At 33.2% G+C, this 17,424-nt stretch overlaps 3 protein-coding genes across 4 annotated transcripts; 1 reads left to right on the top strand and 2 right to left on the bottom strand.

The window, feature by feature from the left end:
* Positions 1-33: 33 nt before the first annotated feature.
* On the top strand, positions 34-3,435 carry LOC134264874 (ATP-dependent DNA helicase RecQ-like). Its single transcript, XM_062747135.1, has 3 exons — positions 34-193; positions 2,230-2,389; positions 2,553-3,435. The coding sequence occupies exons 1-3, from the start codon at positions 34-36 to the stop codon at positions 3,433-3,435; spliced, it is 1,203 nt and encodes a 400-aa protein (XP_062603119.1).
* A 903-nt stretch (positions 3,436-4,338) lies between these two features.
* Positions 4,339-6,722, bottom strand: LOC134264873 (uncharacterized). The gene is made up of 5 exons (XM_062747134.1): positions 6,657-6,722; positions 6,382-6,525; positions 6,026-6,152; positions 5,706-5,836; positions 4,339-5,511 (listed from the first exon to the last, which is right to left on the bottom strand). The coding sequence occupies exons 1-5, from the start codon at positions 6,720-6,722 to the stop codon at positions 4,339-4,341; spliced, it is 1,641 nt and encodes a 546-aa protein (XP_062603118.1).
* Positions 6,723-10,490: 3,768 nt separating this feature from the next.
* Positions 10,491-15,582, bottom strand: LOC134264875 (uncharacterized). 2 transcript variants are annotated; one of them, XM_062747136.1, is made up of 3 exons: positions 15,357-15,582; positions 11,794-11,891; positions 10,491-10,618 (listed from the first exon to the last, which is right to left on the bottom strand). In XM_062747136.1, exons 1-3 carry the CDS (start codon positions 15,531-15,533, stop codon positions 10,525-10,527), a joined length of 369 nt encoding a protein of 122 aa, XP_062603120.1. In that variant the 5' UTR covers positions 15,534-15,582; the 3' UTR covers positions 10,491-10,524. The 2 variants fall into 2 exon arrangements, with proteins under 2 accessions (XP_062603120.1, XP_062603121.1); XM_062747137.1 differs by having other exon boundaries at positions 11,794-11,881.
* Between the last annotated feature and the right edge of the window lie 1,842 nt (positions 15,583-17,424).

The following is a 17,424-nucleotide window of genomic DNA, read 5'->3' as shown; positions in this document are numbered from 1 at the left end:
CCAACGGGATACGGGAAGTCGTTGCCATATCAGATGTTGATTCCTGTCCGAAAACAGTTACAGATTCAGAGATCCCCAGACTTAGACTCTTACAACGTCGGAAAGATTATCGTTTGTTCGCCTTTAATTGCGTTAATGCAAGATCAAGTGGACAGATTGAACTCTATTCCAAATGTTAAAGCAGTTTACAAAGGTAGGTTTAAAAAAAAAATATATAATTACAGAAACATTGGGGGAAGAATGTGGATCTTCGACTGTTAGAGTCGAGGTAAATCAAACAGTCCCCCTCATCATTTCCGCGCTCTGAAATGTTATGTAGGGCCTGGTAAAATCGGATAATACGAGTTTGCTACCAAGATGATACAATTTATAGCCATTTTTAGCCGGGCTCATTTCTCGTAGAGAAATGCCCGGCTATTGCGACGGTGAGCAACAGAAAATGCTGCTTCTTCACCGCCAAATTAAATTTACGAGTTAGAATATAGTACGTCTGGGCAATCACCTTTGAGGCAATACAATCACTGAATTAAACTTTCATAGTTATCTGAAATTGTCAAAAAATAATTATAATAAAATACTTTCTATCGTTTTCAATGATTAATTATTTGGTTAAGATATATGCGAAAGGTATATTCAACAGGTATCCCTGTCTGCGTCATATTCTATAAATAAAGGGTGTACTATCAGGCTAATACAAATGCGGGGAACATCATTAATGACTTGATGTACGCTTAGATGCAAAACTCCCCGCTGAAGACCCATCTGTGCATAATTGTTTGACCTTAAATAATCTTGCTGCATCAGTGTTTATTTACTTCTGTTGGTATGTAAAACCCCGAAATGATACATGTGACAAATTTTTTACGCTGTTAAATTCTAACTACATTTTAATTAATTTTAAAGCTTTTTAATGCTATATATGACATAGATATACACTGAACCAAACTTCTAAGTGTTCACCTAACATTTTTAAGTTTTAAAGAAAAAAATGTTTACAATAAATAACTTCTTTAATTTATGGTTTATGATGCATATCTAAGTTCAATGTTGCGTGAATTTCATGTAAATATCTCGTCAGAATTTTAAGCAAAGTGTCAAGGAACTGATGTATCTTCAAAATGAAAATTCACACAAAAAATCTCTATGGAGTAAGACCACCACTCGCTCTTATTACTACAAGACAATCTTTACTGTTGGATACCATGTACCCCAGAATAGGAGATTGGCCTATCTGCTGCCACACCCACTGCATAGATCTTTCCAAACCGTTTAAATTGTGTGGAGGGGGGGGGGGCTTTGACATTCCTTATGAAAATTCAAAATGTGTTCAATGAGATTCAGATCCAGGAATTTGACAGTGTATCATCACACAGATGCCTTTTGGTCAATATCGTAGGGTGTTTAGCACGTGAGTGCACCGATTTAAGGATGATTCAGACTGCTTGAGCATCTAGAAGACTGTTACGAGCACCGATTTTTTTAATCATTTTCATACGATTGAAATTGTTTGTTTTCATGTTTCTAAGATTGTTTCAGAACAATTTAACACTCTTTTAATCTAGTGTAATGCGAAGTTTTGGTCTCAGACGAAGGTCACTTCCGGTTTGGTTAAATTTTGTCCAAAACTTTCAAATTGTGATAAATTGGCGGTGAAAAATAAAGCAAAGTCTATAGAAAAATGTGTTTAAATGGGTTTTGATACTGGTTGTTAATTTTTAAAAGTAATATCAAGGTCAATTAAAAACTAAAGTAAAAGTGAGTAAGTCATGGTGAAAGGATGGTTCAGATATCAACATTCCAACAGCTCTCTCTTCTATCTCAATGGTCATTTTGCCAATCTTTTGTGTTTTTTAGTGAAACCAGTTTTTCTGATTTGATAATGATAACAAAAACATGCTGATTACACGAAACACGTGCCGCAAAGTACAGAATTATTGTTTTTAAGCTTCGTCACGGTACATTGGTTTTCATCGGTGATATTTTATTTTCTTGCTACAATTGTTGAGAAGACTCATTTGTTGTAATAATTTGAAAATATCATACCATTCTATAAAGTAGTTTTTAAATAAATACATTTATTAAAGTGAACACTTAGAAGTTTTGTTAAGTGTATATAATCATCTTTTCAAAGTCTGAATCGGCTTGTTTTAAACTGTCATCGCGGTCTTTGTTCATTACCCTGTAAATGAGCCCGGCTTTCAGTACTTCTGAGTACTTTGATTTTTACAGGCGAGAGTAAAGACAGTGACCAAATTATAGCGGAGGGCAAGTTTGATTATCTTATTGCATCGCCAGAGGTATTGGTTGGCAACAGTGGCTTCCGGCATATACTTCAGGAATTTAAAGTTGATACAATTGTAGTAGATGAATGCCACACTATGTGCACATGGTAAGAGACATGCATTTTATGACTGAGGTCTTTCATTAACTCCATTCGATGGCAACCTTATTTTCATTTAATAATTAAATCATTTTTAACCACAAATTTGAGTAAATAGTTCTTTTTTATTTATTTTATTTTCATATGTATTATCATACAATTTTACTTGCAGGGGAGGATTAGGGGATGAGGAGCAGCTGGCCTTTAGGAAATGGTTCCGGCACCTAGGAGAGCTTAGGTCCATGTTTCCGTCTGCAAATTTACTGGCTGTCAGTGCAACGTGTAACAAGACAATTCGTAGAACAGTTATGAAGGAACTTGGGTTACAAAAAGAATGTACGACACTAATTATAAGATCACCAGATAAATCAAATATTAAATACTATGTTAAAAAAATTGACAGCTCCATAGAAATGTCCATGCAGTTTTTACTTGATTCTTTAGAATTGGAGGCATTTCCACGCACAATTATTTATGCTACCAGTGTTAAGGAGGTGTCTGAGTTGTACAATTATTTATGTAATGAAAACCCAACATTAATCGACAAAGTAGATATGTTCCATTCCGAGACATCAGATGAAAAGAAAAGTGACATTATTAAAAATCTTCAGGATGGTGACAGTCAAATAAAACTTGTGATAGCAACTTCTGCCCTTGGAATGGGCATAGATATTGTGAACTGTCATTCAGTAATTTTATATGGTATACCGTCTACAACCACAGACTTGATACAGGAAGTGGGAAGAATTGGCCGTGATGGCAAGGAGTCTATTGCATTGTTGTTGTACAATAAATATCACCTGCAACATGCAGATATCAGTGTAAAGCATATATACAAAACACAGACATGTCGACGAATTTCTATCATGAAAGATTTCCTTTCAACATCCCAATTAGATTCTTTAAAAACAGGGATTCACAGTTGTTGTGATATTTGTGAACTGGAGTGCTCTTGTAAAAACTGTAAACAGCTGCCACTTCAGCAGTATTTTCTTGGACCTTGTGTCATGGAAGACTCAGATAGTGTTAGTAGTGATGCAACTGATATTGAGTAATGGAAATTCAAATCAAAATTGAAACATTAAAAAAATGTAAAAATCAAATTTAGTGTTTTACTTTTTCTAACATGGTATTTTAAAACTTCTTAGCATCTATCATATTCCTATTGAAAATGAGCATGGAAGAAGCTTGGTTGTTTGTCCTGTCATGACTGGGGATTAAAAAAAATGGGTCAGTGCAAGTACTCCGTTAGGTATGTGGGCAATTCCCTCCCCCTTAAATTGTTACATCAAAGCTAAATTTTCATTATCTTTTTTCCATAATGCATAAAAAATGTTTCCTGGAGGCTAAACAATGTTTAGAGCAAGTCAATTGGGAAAAGCCAACCAAACTTTTAATTCTTTAAAGCTGGCCTAAGCAATTTCATCTTAAAATTTATTACCCAAATCCACCACATATTGTTCAAAGTCTGTGACACTTTACTTTTGGATTTCATTCTTCACAAATTAGATAATAAAGAATTAACATTTTATTTACAAAATGTTGCAGTAATTGAGCAGTACATAAACAATGAGATATGATATATACAAGTATTTGATAGCAATATGTGACAAGGATAAACATATTGAAAAATGTTTTATTTAGCTTTGAGAGAATATAAACAAATCTGCAGGGTTTTTAAACATAAATATTTTAGCTTGTGAATTTTTAACATGAACTAAAATCAGTGTTGACAATTGAATGGACAAGATATATGCAAAAAAACAATCATTGTTTATAGTCATTTTGTATCTATTAAATTATGTCCAATACAATTATATAAAGATTCTTTACTCTGACCAGGAAAAATACATAAATTTAACATTTGACTCTCATTTGATACTATTTGCACATTGTTTCATACAATGTTCATAAAAATTCATGCAAACTCGTGCATTAGGAATATACATTAATTGAGTTCAAATATGGGGATTACGCAGACGGCGAAAGGGAAATGATGGTCGATGGTGATGAATCATGGTGGACAACCCTTGATAGGCATTGTTGAATGGATTTCTCTCAGTGGTCAGGCCTTTACACTTCAAGATGCGCTTAGGGGTATGTTCTAAAATGTTTAGCTCCTGGAGATCCTGAAGAATTTTTCTGACGTCCTGTTTGTAGGAAGGAAGATGATGGAATCCCTTCTTACCCTTAATGCTACTAACAATGTCATAGTGTTTTGCAATGTTAATAAGAAGTGGATACTCTTTCGAATGCTGGACAATACTGTCCTCTGTTTGGTGCCCTGAGCAAATTACTTTGCTGTCTCTATTTTGCATCTCGACAAATTCATCCAGAGCTATGTTGTTATTTTGACCACCTTGTAGATTGATGAATCTGTTTGCTTTCAATCTTTCTTCTTGGCTTGCAGGAAGTAAGCCAGATGTCAGTGCCGTCAGATGAATTGATCCAATGCTGTATTTTGTCTTATTGGTCTTGTTGTATATTGGCAGTTCATACTTAGTTGATCTTACAGATCTTTCACCATCTCCCATGTCCACAGCACTGTCAAGGTTCTTATGCAGCATCACAAGCTTGAAAAGCATTACAACATAGTCCTGAAGCTGATCTGCTTTAGTATCTTTCTTTCTGGACACTTTGGACTGTTTTGCTAGGGTGACATTGTGCACTTTACTCTCGTGAGCTTTAAACGAGCCTACATAAGCATATGTTTTTGGACAAAAGTGACATCGGATTCGACCATCTTCAAAATTTTGTACCCAATAGTTCTCAGGATGACCTGGATTCCCTGTAATTTCACGCAACTGTTCACAAACATCTGATGAGCCATCAAAGAAATATTTCTTCAGTATTTTACTGCAAATTTCATTCAACCACTGTATTTTTTCATCATTTGTCAAGTCGTTAAAGTGGCTAGGCAAGGGTATATCTGAATTTACATCAATATTCAATTCTTCAAGAAACATTAGAAGACAAATTGCATCCAGAATGGTGTAGTACAACATCTTGTGCGGACGATATGCATTCTTTACTTTCCCTTTCACGTCTCTTGCATTAAGTAAATTGCGGTAGTAGTAAACCGTCCAAGTGTCTTGTGCACTTTCAGTTGAGAATGTCAATTTGAATATTGCCTGAAAAATATTCACAAATTTGTTTACTAGAGATGCAACAAAGTCATATGAGAAAGTGATAAATTATTACTTGAACTCTAATAAACATATATTAAAATTATTTTCCAGTTGTTTCTAAAACTATCATTAGATATTACATATTATATAAGTACAGTGTATAAATAAACATTATCAAGAAAAATGTGAAAACATACTTCCAAGAAGTTCATTAATCGATGGAAGTCTTCTGTTTTTGATATGAATCCCTCGAGCCTTTTCTTAGGTGTTTCTGCATTGCTCATTGCTGCTTGGGCACACTGAACACGCTCATCTGTCAATCTATCTCCTGAATTGAAATACTTTAATGAATGTTTATCCAGTGCTTAAAAAGACGTGAAGAAAGCTACTACTCTTAACTTAAATTGTCTTTTATTCTTGCCACAGCCAAAACTTTTTCAAGATACTATGCAGTAGAATGATTCTTTTTCAGCTTATAATTTCCTTGCATTATATACACAAATCTAAATAAACATACCTCCAAAAAAAACCTCCTCCACTATTTCTCCATCACGCTGTGGCACATATTTCTCTGATAGATCTTTCAGCAGCTGCATCAGGTCTGCTGTTTTGTTTTCATTGCATTTATACAGTCCAAGAGGAAACTAAATAAAAAGGTAGGATGTAAAGATCTCATAACAATCAACTTTAAGCCTGATATGCTTTCTTTCATATTTTATTTTATGTATGTTAATTGTTGCATTTATGACTATATGCCAATGTTTGATGGTGTTGTCAATAAAATTAAAGAAATCCTCTAAAATTTCTTTTGTCTTAGATGAAATTGTTCATTTTAGTTATCTTAAAAGACATGATTAAATGATATACATGTACCTGGGTAGTTTTCATTCCACAGTAAGAGCTGTATTTATGCTCACGATGCACTGGATACACATGCCGGAAATGCTCTTCCAGTTGAGGCATATTTGACAACACAGAGGTTGCAAATATAAAGGTCAATTCTTGAAGAAGTTTGTCCTGTTCTTTTTAAATTTTTTAAATTTTTAAATTTTTCAAATTTATCTATTTTAACATCAATATGCACTGTGCAACACAGTTCCAAAAATCCAGATAATTTATTGGACCAGCATGCAAAATTCATATCAAACCATTTTCCCCCAAATAAATGAAGAATCCTTCCCAAACTTATGAGTTAGGAGTTTATGCTGTGTCATGTGGCATGATAAAAATTCATTCATTTTTTTCATTTGGTTAGAAAACAATTTCGAAGAAGTATAATTGAACTGCCTAAACTCTTGTACAAGTCAAATTGAACCATTTTGGATGTCCTGATTAAATCTATTTTAGGCATAGAGCAACAGAAAGAGTTTGTTTTTTTTTTAAACTACACCATGTTCATAATGCATGTACCATTTCTCAGCTATTTTTAATATACAATTATACATACAAATTAAATATTCAGTACTTATAATCATCAGCTCAGACAATTACATGTTCGAGAATCTGTGTCAATACTCATGGAACAAATGCTCACTGGATACATATCAAAATATCACTTCAACATAGAAAATTCTATTTACTCCAGGAGCCGTTGACTTTTAAAGCATCATACCGGTGACTTTTCATACCAATTTTACAAAGATCATTTCCAAGGAGGGGTCCAAGGTCACTTTTAGTACAATTCACTGTTATCTTTTGACTGACAGTAAGGTGTGGTATTCTTGATGTTATATATAATTAGCCTCTAAAATTTACACAGCTTTCATTCATTGTTGAAATATATGTGGCCATACATATATGAGAAAGAAGTAAGGGATTAAGTTGTCTCATCATTGTCAACAACTATTTGTTGTTCCGAGAATACCACGTCTTACTGAAAGTCCAAGGATGACAGAGAATTGTACTGCTTGGTTTAGTATGTACATTTAATAAAAAACTGCCATTTCCAGGGGAACACACACACTCTTTCCTAAATCCACCATGAAAATTTCAATCAAGAAGCATCCTATAAAAATTATTCTATGGAAAACGAGAAAAAAAATTATAAGTGCTGAAAATAATTATTGTGTAAGGGTGATTTTGACAGCTTGGTCAGAGTACATCAAACAAATAATTTTTTTATTTTACTAACTTAACCCTTTTAATTATGAACTCTTTCAGATAATTCATTTTATAACCTTATTGATTTTAAAGAAACATAAACAGTAACCACATACTTATCTATAGAATAAATGTTAAATTTCTTTCTCTTTTTCAATAATTTTCTAGTCTTGATTCACATTTTCAATAATAGCACCATAATATTCATACATGTATTAAGAAGCTTGTGTCTCACATCTCACATTATATGAAAGTAAGGGTTTGTCTGAGCATGTTGACCGAGTTTAGACAGATGGGCATATAAGATTACTCAAACATGTCACCGTAGAATGTGTTCATATTTTACTAATTAATTTTCAAAGTTTTAGTAATGATGCACTCAATGCAATTCCAGTCATCAACTATGGAGTTTGGTGTTTAGAATTTATTAAACGAATTTGAGTTAGCCTAGGTACGGAAAACCTAGTTAGAATAATCTAACTGTGTCTCGGTACAGGCCCTCACCACAGTTAGAATACGTCCCATATACTTGCAACGTAGCAAATCGGAGCGGATCCGCTCCGAAACGATTTTGAAGAATATAAAATGATTTGCACTGGGAATAACTACCAAAATAATCAAAACAAACCTTCTTGAGATTGCTTATGCCTTTTATCCCAAAAAATAATCAATATAAATACGTAAATCCAATTAATTTTCTCAACGTTTTTCTCTCCATTCAAATGTTTACATTCGGAACTCTCTAGATTGTTCCTAGTAAATGCACTATCGCCCGTGTTTCTTTCTGCTACATTTCGAATACATGGAACGAATTCTATCGTTAAACCGGGTCCGTAGGACAATATCATTTTAACGATAGAACATTCTATCTACGGAAAACCTAGATCAGACATTACAAAGTGGAAACACTGAACATATTCATCTCCGCTTACATACATTTTATCTATTTGTACATGGATAAAAACATGATAAACAACTTGCACCTTACTTAGACAGATCCGAGCTTTTCCTTTGATCAGAAACCAGACGTTAAAGAGATGTGGCAAACAAACCACTTATTTGTATCTATGAATAGCGAAAAATGTATTACGTAGACACAAAAAGTAGTAAAATGTGCCACTTCTCTCATTTTTTAATCAAATAAATCGCATCCAAACGACCAATGTTGAAACTGAAAGTGTTTTCTTCTTTCACTTCCGTCATAACGTCACACATGCGCATTAACGGTATATAGAATATTCCGAAGATTGAACCCGATTAATATAATGCTTGTAAATCGCGAAAACGAATTATTGGCCGTCTCTGCATTAAATATTCAACTTATAATTCAAACCATACTTATTAATTTTCTATTAACGATAGTTTTAAATATTTAAAGCGATTTTTGCACCCAAATCATAAAAGTATAGATGTTATGAAGATTTTTCAAATAATCATTTTTCAGCAAATTTGGTATAAAAATGTGAAATTTTCTTGTTTGATGCCCGCTGCCCCACTTAATTTTTATGCCATATAAGAGAGAGACTATTGGAAAATAACGTGTTAATTTTTAAAAGAAATCTGTAGTTAGAATACCAAGCAGCAATTTATTTTTACTAACAATGAACTTTATAATTTTGAGCTAAATATGTTTAATTTGCCCTAGAAAGTAATATTAGGTGGATCAGCAGATTAAAAAAAAATAATTAAACCGTTAAACAACCATATTTTCTCTATAATTCATATGTTAAAAAAATTCTTTTGCTTTTACATTTAGAAACCTAGCATAAATATCTTAATTAGAGCATTTCCGTAATTTCACGAAACAATGTCTATTTTTAGTAACAATCCTTTCAAAAGGAGGCCCGTTTGACCCCAAAATTTACACTGATCTAGAAAGGACAAATACTCAGTTAAGATTCTGAAAAGTTTCAACAAAATCTGTAGTTCCGTTATTTCTATAGGATGGTATGGATCTTTACCTTAAAACTAAAAATAAGGTAAAAATCTTTTAGGGATATAGGCTACAAAATCAATGTGTCTGTTAGACAATCACTAAGACTGCTGTGAAATTACTATATATTCTGCAGCTGTTATATTCTACTATGTGAAAATTTAACTCTGCTTTAAATTTCTGTCAGTGTTAAAAAACACAAGTGAATTAGCACAGTTCATTAAATTTGACCTACTTGGTCGTGTGTCTTGGGAGAAGCCCGACCTCTTTTTTTACGGGTGGAAGATCCTGGCGTTTTGGCCCTATTTCTTTTCATGTTCTCTTCGAATGTTGTCAGTATGTCTTTTATTTCTTTTTGGTACTTCAACACTTTCTCAACCTTCCCAAAGCACCTTACACAGACACCTTCAGCGTTTGGGGGAAGATCAGTCTGTATGACATCCCGAATAGCTGTCTGCTTTTCTTCGGTTAACCTAAGTTTAAGTTTCACTAATTTTTTTATTTGTATGTTGCCTTCGTTGTCTACTTCTTTTACCACAAAAGAAAATCCGCAGAGACAACATGCATTCGTTGTACTGTAAATCTTCTGTGGCGTCCTCGCTACTTGCGGAATGGCCGCGGCCATATTTTCTCCATGCGGAACACCTTTGGTTGTATTAATAATATCACGCCTATTCCGATAACGAGAATCTGAACCGAAGATTCTCTAGCCAATGCGCTGATTGGTGGATTGAAAAGGTCACTGGATTTGACCTACAAATGGGGTTTCGTTAGATCTTTGTGTAGCGATCAAACTGGAGCGGATCAAAGATCTAATTTTGTGTAGCGATCAAACTGGAGCGGATCAAAGATCTAATTTTAATTAGATTGAGATATCGATAACTATATATATAAAAAGAAAATACATATTGCCTCACTGAGAAAAAATAATTAAAATATAGATACTAACCAGTAATCCGGGCGTGCAGGTGGAAACAATTCAGTTATTCTTCCATTGTTTTTATGTCTTTTTTAATTGAAGTCTTTGTGTTCTTCAACCATCCACACTTAATGTCAGTCTTGCTAACACATTTGTATCTGTGAAGTTATAACTCATTGTTTACTTAAGTATCATATTATCAGCCTTCTGGCTCATAAATGAAAAACATGTAAATAATCTTGATCAATCATCAGGTCATTAGACTTTTTATACTCAGGCTCTGACAAATCCCATTGCCCGACGCCCGGGGCTAGTGAATTTTAGAGGCGGGCAAGTGAATTTTAAAAGGCACTAATGTCTGTAAACAAGTGACTTAAAAAAATCAAATAATAAATATTTTTTAAAATGTCATAGTTTTCCACGAAATCAAAATTATTTTGCTATAAGAGTTATCTTCCTTTGTTTATCACATTTCGTATGCGAACCAGTTTAATTGTGTCATCATTATGCAATTCATTACAATTAAGTTTTACCGAAAGTTTTAAGTACCGGTACATGTATTTGTACTTAATTGAAAGTGAAAAATTGGCATTGGAGAAATGGAGAAAGTTTTGACAGTTATACGAGGCAGAAAACGATCGAAAGCCAATGATAAGTACATCGTCCATAACAATTAATGTTAGTGAAAAACTCAGTACAAAATCGTCTAAGCATATCAGGTATGAGAAAAAAATAAATGTCTGAAACGATTATTTTAAACAAATAGCAGATATCATGACTATAGCTGAAATATGATAGCAATTTTACATCTCTATATGAAAGAAAATATTATTCTGGAACTGGACATAAAACAGCATACCATCAATCAACAGATTGTATGGTACATAGTACTTAATGGCAGGTGGTTTTAAATGTCGCCAATATTCAAAATAATAATTCTAGGCTAAATTTTTTTTCGATTAAGAGACAAATTAATTCATTATGATGAATATAAAGTGCTGGTGGGGCAAGTAAAAATTGAAGTAGGGCAAGTGAAATTTGACTATGCACTTGCCCGTGGGCAAGTGCTTGAAAAATCTATTTGTCAGCCCCTGATACTTTATAATATGTTAAATGTACTGTAAATCACTTTTTATTCACAAGAACTTTATTTTCGCATAATTACCCAAGACAAATGCTCAAGGAAATATGATTCTCGCATATATTAGTATTCCTGGAGATTATATAAAGCAATCACCAAATTTGTAATAATTTTATCTCGCTAATAAAGAGGCAATGACTACCTCTTTAAAATAAGGTGTCGCGAAATTTAATGATCTACAGTATCTCTTACCCATAGAGTAATGCAGAGGCAACATGATGACATTCATATTTTCCCAAGGGACACTCGCAAGATGTGTTTGAGACTTCATAAGAATTTCCTAAGTTTGCCTGTATAAACACAATACAATAAAATAACAAATACCATGCTCATGAGTTTGAAAAGATGTCTACTACATGTATATCATCATTTACGATTCGGAAATTTAAATATTCGTCATATTATCCCCAAAAAAGATGAAATTAAACTATTACTTCAAAACAGACAAACTTTAGATATTTTAGGTTTATGTGAAACATTTTTGACTGAGCAGATAGGCAACTCTGAATTGAATATTGAGGGCTTTGTCTTTGAAAGAAAAGATCGTTTACTAAGGGCAGGTGGTGGAATCTTAATATACATTTCAAATGAAATTTCATATAAACGTAGAGCTGATTTAGAAATCAGTAACATTGAGACAATCTGGCTAGAGATAAATCTGAAAAATTCAAAACCTATATTTTATTGCTCTGCTTATCGTCCACCATCTGCCCCCTCCTGCTGGGCGGAGGACCTAGCAAGGGAGGTGAACCGTGCCTCCTGCTGTGACGATACTGAAATAATTTTATCAGGTGATTTCAATATTGATCTAATGAAAGACCCCCCACAATACTGGGCATCTGCTTTAGAGGAGTTTGGACTTTCACAGATAGTTACTGTTCCTACTAGAATAACAAGTACCTCAAGTACCTTAATTGATCATTTTTATACAACGAAACCAGAAAACATATGTGAAACAAATGTACCCCCTATTGCTATATCTGACCACTACCCTGTATGTTTGACACGGAAAACTAATTGTATACAGCGTAGAGGAAAACATACTGAAATCCAATATCGAGATTTTAAACAATTCAATGAAAATGAGTTTTTAAGAGATTTAGAAAATGCAAATTTTAACTCACTTCTTGAGCTAAAAGACACAAACGAGATCATGAATAAATTTTATGAATTATTTAATGATATTCTTAACAAGCATGCCAAAGTAAAAACTAAAAGAGTCAAGACTGAAATTCGACCTAAATGGCTTACACAGGAAATAAATGATGCTAGACATTTACGTGATACATACCACCTACAAAGAAATTCAGAAAATTACAAATTTTGGAGAAATAAAGTCACACAATTAATAGATCAAGCCAAATCAAAGTATTACAAATCAGCAATTGAAGATAGTTCAAGTCCTAAAGAAATGTGGAGTTATTTAAACCAATTGGCATCAGATTCAAAAAATTTCACACCTACCCGTATAACACAAAATGGTACGGATTTCGAAGATTTACAGGATATTGTTGATATTTTTAACAAACACTTTACTGAAATATCCTGTAAATTATTAGCAGATATGTCAGTAGAAAGTTTTGATTCAGAATTATTAAATAGTTTTACAGAAACTAAACTAGGGAAAGAAAATGTTTTCAGTATAAATCATATAAGTGAGTTTGAAGTATTAAATATGTTGAATACACTTGATGTAAACAAGTCAGCCGGTATAGATCTGATTGGACCTCGTCTTCTAAAGCTTTCGGCAAATGTTATATGCAAATCTATTACACATCTTATAAATACTAGCATCACTAATGGAGTGTTTCCATCCCGTTTAAAACAAGCAAAAGTTACTCCTATTTTCAAAAATGGCGACCACGCAGATCCAGGGAACTACAGACCGATATCCATTCTTCCAACATTATCAAAATTAGTTGAAAAACACATAGCCAATCAGATACGTAACTTTACCTCTAGCTTTAATCTCTTATTTAAATCACAATCTGGATTTCGAGAATTTCACTCATGTCAAACGGCTCTAACAAAACTTACAGATAATTGGCTACAAGCTATGGACCAAGGAAATTTAGTAGGCATAACTTTCATCGATTTTAGCAAGGCATTTGATTTGGTTAATCATGATATTCTTATAAGTAAACTTCAATCATATCACTTTGACCAAATGGCTATTAAATGGTTTCAATCTTATTTAACCTCAAGGTCTCAGTGTGTAAAAATAGGTACATATTCCTCTGATTTTTTGCCCGTCACAGCAGGAGTGCCCCAGGGATCTATCTTAGGTCCCCTATTATTTTTATTGTATATAAATGATCTCCCTTTACATGTAAATAGAACAGATATTGATATGTTTGCTGATGATGCAACCTTACATACATATCATAAAAATGTAGAAGATATTGAAAATGCCCTAAACTCTGATTTGTGTCAGATAGAAAATTGGTGTTCCAAAAATCAAATGGTGTTAAATACCAACAAGACAAAATGTATGCTCATGGGAACTCAACAGAGAAAATCAAGAATAAATTCCCCTGAACTAAATTTATATGCGTCAAACAAATTAATTGAAAATGTTGAATCTGAAAAGCTTTTGGGAGTACATATTGATAATTCATTGCGCTTTAATTATCATATTGACTCAGTTTGTAAATCTTTGACTTATAAATTGTATACTTTACGCAGAATTAAGAAGTTTCTTCCCTTACACACGAGAAAAATATTTTATAATGCATACATTCTGCCTTCTTTGAATTATTGTCTTACTATTTGGGGTAATGCGCCAGGTGCTGGCATAGATAGAGTTTTTAAATTGCAAAAAAGGGCAGCCCGGATTATTTTAGATGTAGCTTATGATGCCCCTTCACTACCATTGTTTGAAAAACTTGGATGGCTGACCATTTATGAGTTAATTGATTTTCATAAATATGTATTACTGTACAAAACACTTCATGGTATGGCACCAACATATTTAAGAGACTCCTTTGAATTTATTTCCTCTAATAGTTATGTTCTACGATCTGAAACGAAACTATGACCTTCATCTACCAAAATATCGAACAAATCAATTTAAAAATTCTTTTCATTATTCTGGAGTTCATTTATGGAACAAATTACCTTTGCATATCCGTTTCTCACCAACTGTACAAACTTTTCGTAAAAATGTAGAAAAATTCATTATAACATGTAGAAACTAAAAGTTATATAATTTCATGTTCTTGAATCAATCTGTATATGTACATGTTTTTTCACGTCACGTTGTATTATTTATTATAATATTGTAAGATGTTTTTAATATTGTATTATTGTGAATGTGTTTAGAGGGCCCCGAGGAAGACTATTGCATTGCACTAATCGGGTTACCCTCTTTAAATAAAGTATTATTATTATTATTATTATACTACCTACTGTACAAATATCTAATATTTAGACTTGGTTAGTTAGTACATCTGTCAATATGTTTTATTCAAAATAACCAGCAATGATGTATCAAATGTCCTTTCTATTTTTCGAATTTTTATGTTTTATATGTTAAATATGAACACCTTCGAAGCACAGGACTCCCCCCCCCCCTTTCCGATATCCATTTATCTTCTGCATGTTTTTACTGGGACATCGGGAGGGGTGTCTGGGGGAAACCTCACAGTGTCTTATTTGTACAAGCGCTACAGATTGCGATATATTTTCAGTATTGTCTAATATTGTCAGAGATGTTTACGTAAACGTACACAACACTCAACAGCCTTCACACTTACCGTGACTTTATATGATGTGTTCCTCATCGAAGCTTGAATTACCGAATGGATTGTTTTAGTCTCTTGATCAAATAAGAACTTAAGAACGTGGTTACTAATAACGGCGTTCTCGGACTTTCTCATTAATTTCGGTTTTTCGGCTGTATAGTTAGCCCAATATTGTATTGATATAGCCATGTTTGTCACCGGAAATGCATCACCGGAAGTGATGCTAAACGAGACTTACGGCCCCTATTGTATGGCGTGCTGTTATCATTAAGAGTCAAAATCAGCAAGCATCGAGCATTAAATGGAAAGTCAAAATTTTATTTTTTCAAAAGCTTTTGGTATATTAAAGATATTGTCCTACTTAATGATTTTTTTGAAGGTATGAAGGGACTAGTATCCAAGGAAAATCATTTGCTTAGCAACGGATTCATAAATCCTTCTGAAAATCAATGATTTTTAGCCATTTTTCTATGAATATTTTTTCTGAACGTGATAAGATAAGGTATTTTGGTTACCTTATTTGTTGAAAGATGGAATTACTTTATTCTCCAAAAATAGGAAAAACAAAATTTCTGTAGTCATATTGTTGCCAAGACAACTGAAAAAAGAACATGGCGTCAATGCTAATTAATTTTGAAAAAATGACATATGTTTATCACTATTTACACAAAATCTACAACCACTACTGGAAAAATGAATGATGTGATCTTGGTAGGGGTTATCTATATGTAATATCTATACAATAAAATTTGCAGGCAACTTTAGTAGAAAAAAGTTACAAATGGTTAAAATGTGTGACAATCTGGCATTTATAAGCTGTTTTGAAGGGACGGGGTAATTTGAATACAAGTACAGTGTCCATTATATTGGTCATATTTGTTCTGATCAAAGCATACTCATAATTTTACTATTGTTGATAAATAAATGCATATTTAATTTCAAAGGAATTTTACATTCCTCATTAACGAAACTTGGAAAAGGGGGGGGGGTAGGAATCACCTTGTTCACCAATCCATATGTATGTAAAATTTTGCCTTGTCCATAACATTTCAATGAAGTTCCACTGAAAGTTCATACTTGATATTAAGATTGCTTGTGATCTAGAGATGTGTCAAAAACTTTACCCACGGTCATTTGAACAAGTTCAAGGTCATTGGTAGAAGAATAGTGCAATCTTTGCCCATTCTGTAACATTCTAATGAAAAGACTTGAAGTTTCATCTCGGATATTATTTTTGAGCTGTAGGTTTGTCATGACCTTGAAGTTCATTTGGACATGTTTGACCTTGACTCAAGGACATAGCTTTTTCAAGGTCATTGCAGTAAAAGTTTACTATATGAGTTTGGCACATTTACATATTTATTGGAAGTTTGTGCTCAACACAACAGTTTCACTACCAACATGTATGACTTGAGAATACATATATGTCATAGTCATTTTTGGTATGTATATCTGCACTAGCAAAATTTTAAAAAGGTTTTAAATTAATATTTGGACATTTTTTGAAATAAAAACATTTAATGCAATAGCATTTTTTTTATGAGCTTGCTCACAATAATTATAGTTTATGAAAGAGAGTCACTATGACAGCTCACATAATTTTAAAGTAAAACCATATCAATCAGGCATGTAGCATTAGGTTTGGGTTGGGTAGGGGGATGACATCCCCACCTAATTTTTTTCTCAACATAACCTGATGTTTACCCCCCCCCCCCCGCGAGTTTGGAGAATTCCCCCCCCCCTTTTTTTTCTTGCAGTTTTATGCCTATCCCAGACCATGCACTTTCAAAAATGATACCATGTCTGTCAAGAATGAATGACTGAAACCTTTGGTATTGAAGCGATGATATATTCTCTTGCTGTCCTTATTAAGAAACGATATTGCAAGACAGCTAAGACCTCAGTATCTATACTGGTGCCTAAAACAAAAATCATGAAGAGCTATATATATATATATATATATGAATGTCTAAACTTGAACTGACCCTAGATATTCATTAATAACCCTAATGGGCATTCCTTTATCTAAAAACATTTCGAAAACAATGTAGAAATCAGAAGAGAATGACAAATATGAATA

The sequence above is a fragment of the Saccostrea cucullata genome, unplaced genomic scaffold (assembly GCF_032062105.1).
Source record: "Saccostrea cucullata isolate Sc308-1 unplaced genomic scaffold, CSIRO_AGI_Scuc_v1 ctg10803, whole genome shotgun sequence".
Classification (NCBI taxonomy): Eukaryota; Metazoa; Mollusca; class Bivalvia; order Ostreida; family Ostreidae; genus Saccostrea; species Saccostrea cuccullata.
Note: the sequence above shows the minus strand (reverse complement) of the source record. Positions and strands in the feature narration are given on the sequence as shown.

Excerpts from the sequence above, each read along its gene's own strand:
- LOC134264874 (XM_062747135.1), top strand. The coding sequence starts at position 34 with ATGTTGATTCCTGTCCGAAAACAGTTACAGATTCAGAGATCCCCAGAC. Across the intron at positions 194-2,229 it reads TGTTAAAGCAGTTTACAAAG|GCGAGAGTAAAGACAGTGAC; the intron begins GTAGGTTTAAAA and ends TGATTTTTACAG. Across the intron at positions 2,390-2,552 it reads TGCCACACTATGTGCACATG|GGGAGGATTAGGGGATGAGG; the intron begins GTAAGAGACATG and ends TTTTACTTGCAG.
- LOC134264873 (XM_062747134.1), bottom strand. The coding sequence starts at position 6,722 with ATGACACAGCATAAACTCCTAACTCATAAGTTTGGGAAGGATTCTTCA. Across the intron at positions 6,526-6,656 it reads CATTTATTTGGGGGAAAATG|GACAAACTTCTTCAAGAATT; the intron begins GTTTGATATGAA and ends TAAAAAGAACAG. Across the intron at positions 6,153-6,381 it reads GTGGAATGAAAACTACCCAG|TTTCCTCTTGGACTGTATAA; the intron begins GTACATGTATAT and ends CTTTTTATTTAG.
- LOC134264875 (XM_062747136.1), bottom strand. The coding sequence starts at position 15,533 with ATGGCTATATCAATACAATATTGGGCTAACTATACAGCCGAAAAACCG. Across the intron at positions 11,892-15,356 it reads ACACATCATATAAAGTCACG|GCAAACTTAGGAAATTCTTA; the intron begins GTAAGTGTGAAG and ends GTGTTTATACAG. Across the intron at positions 10,619-11,793 it reads GCCTCTGCATTACTCTATGG|ATACAAATGTGTTAGCAAGA; the intron begins GTAAGAGATACT and ends ATAACTTCACAG.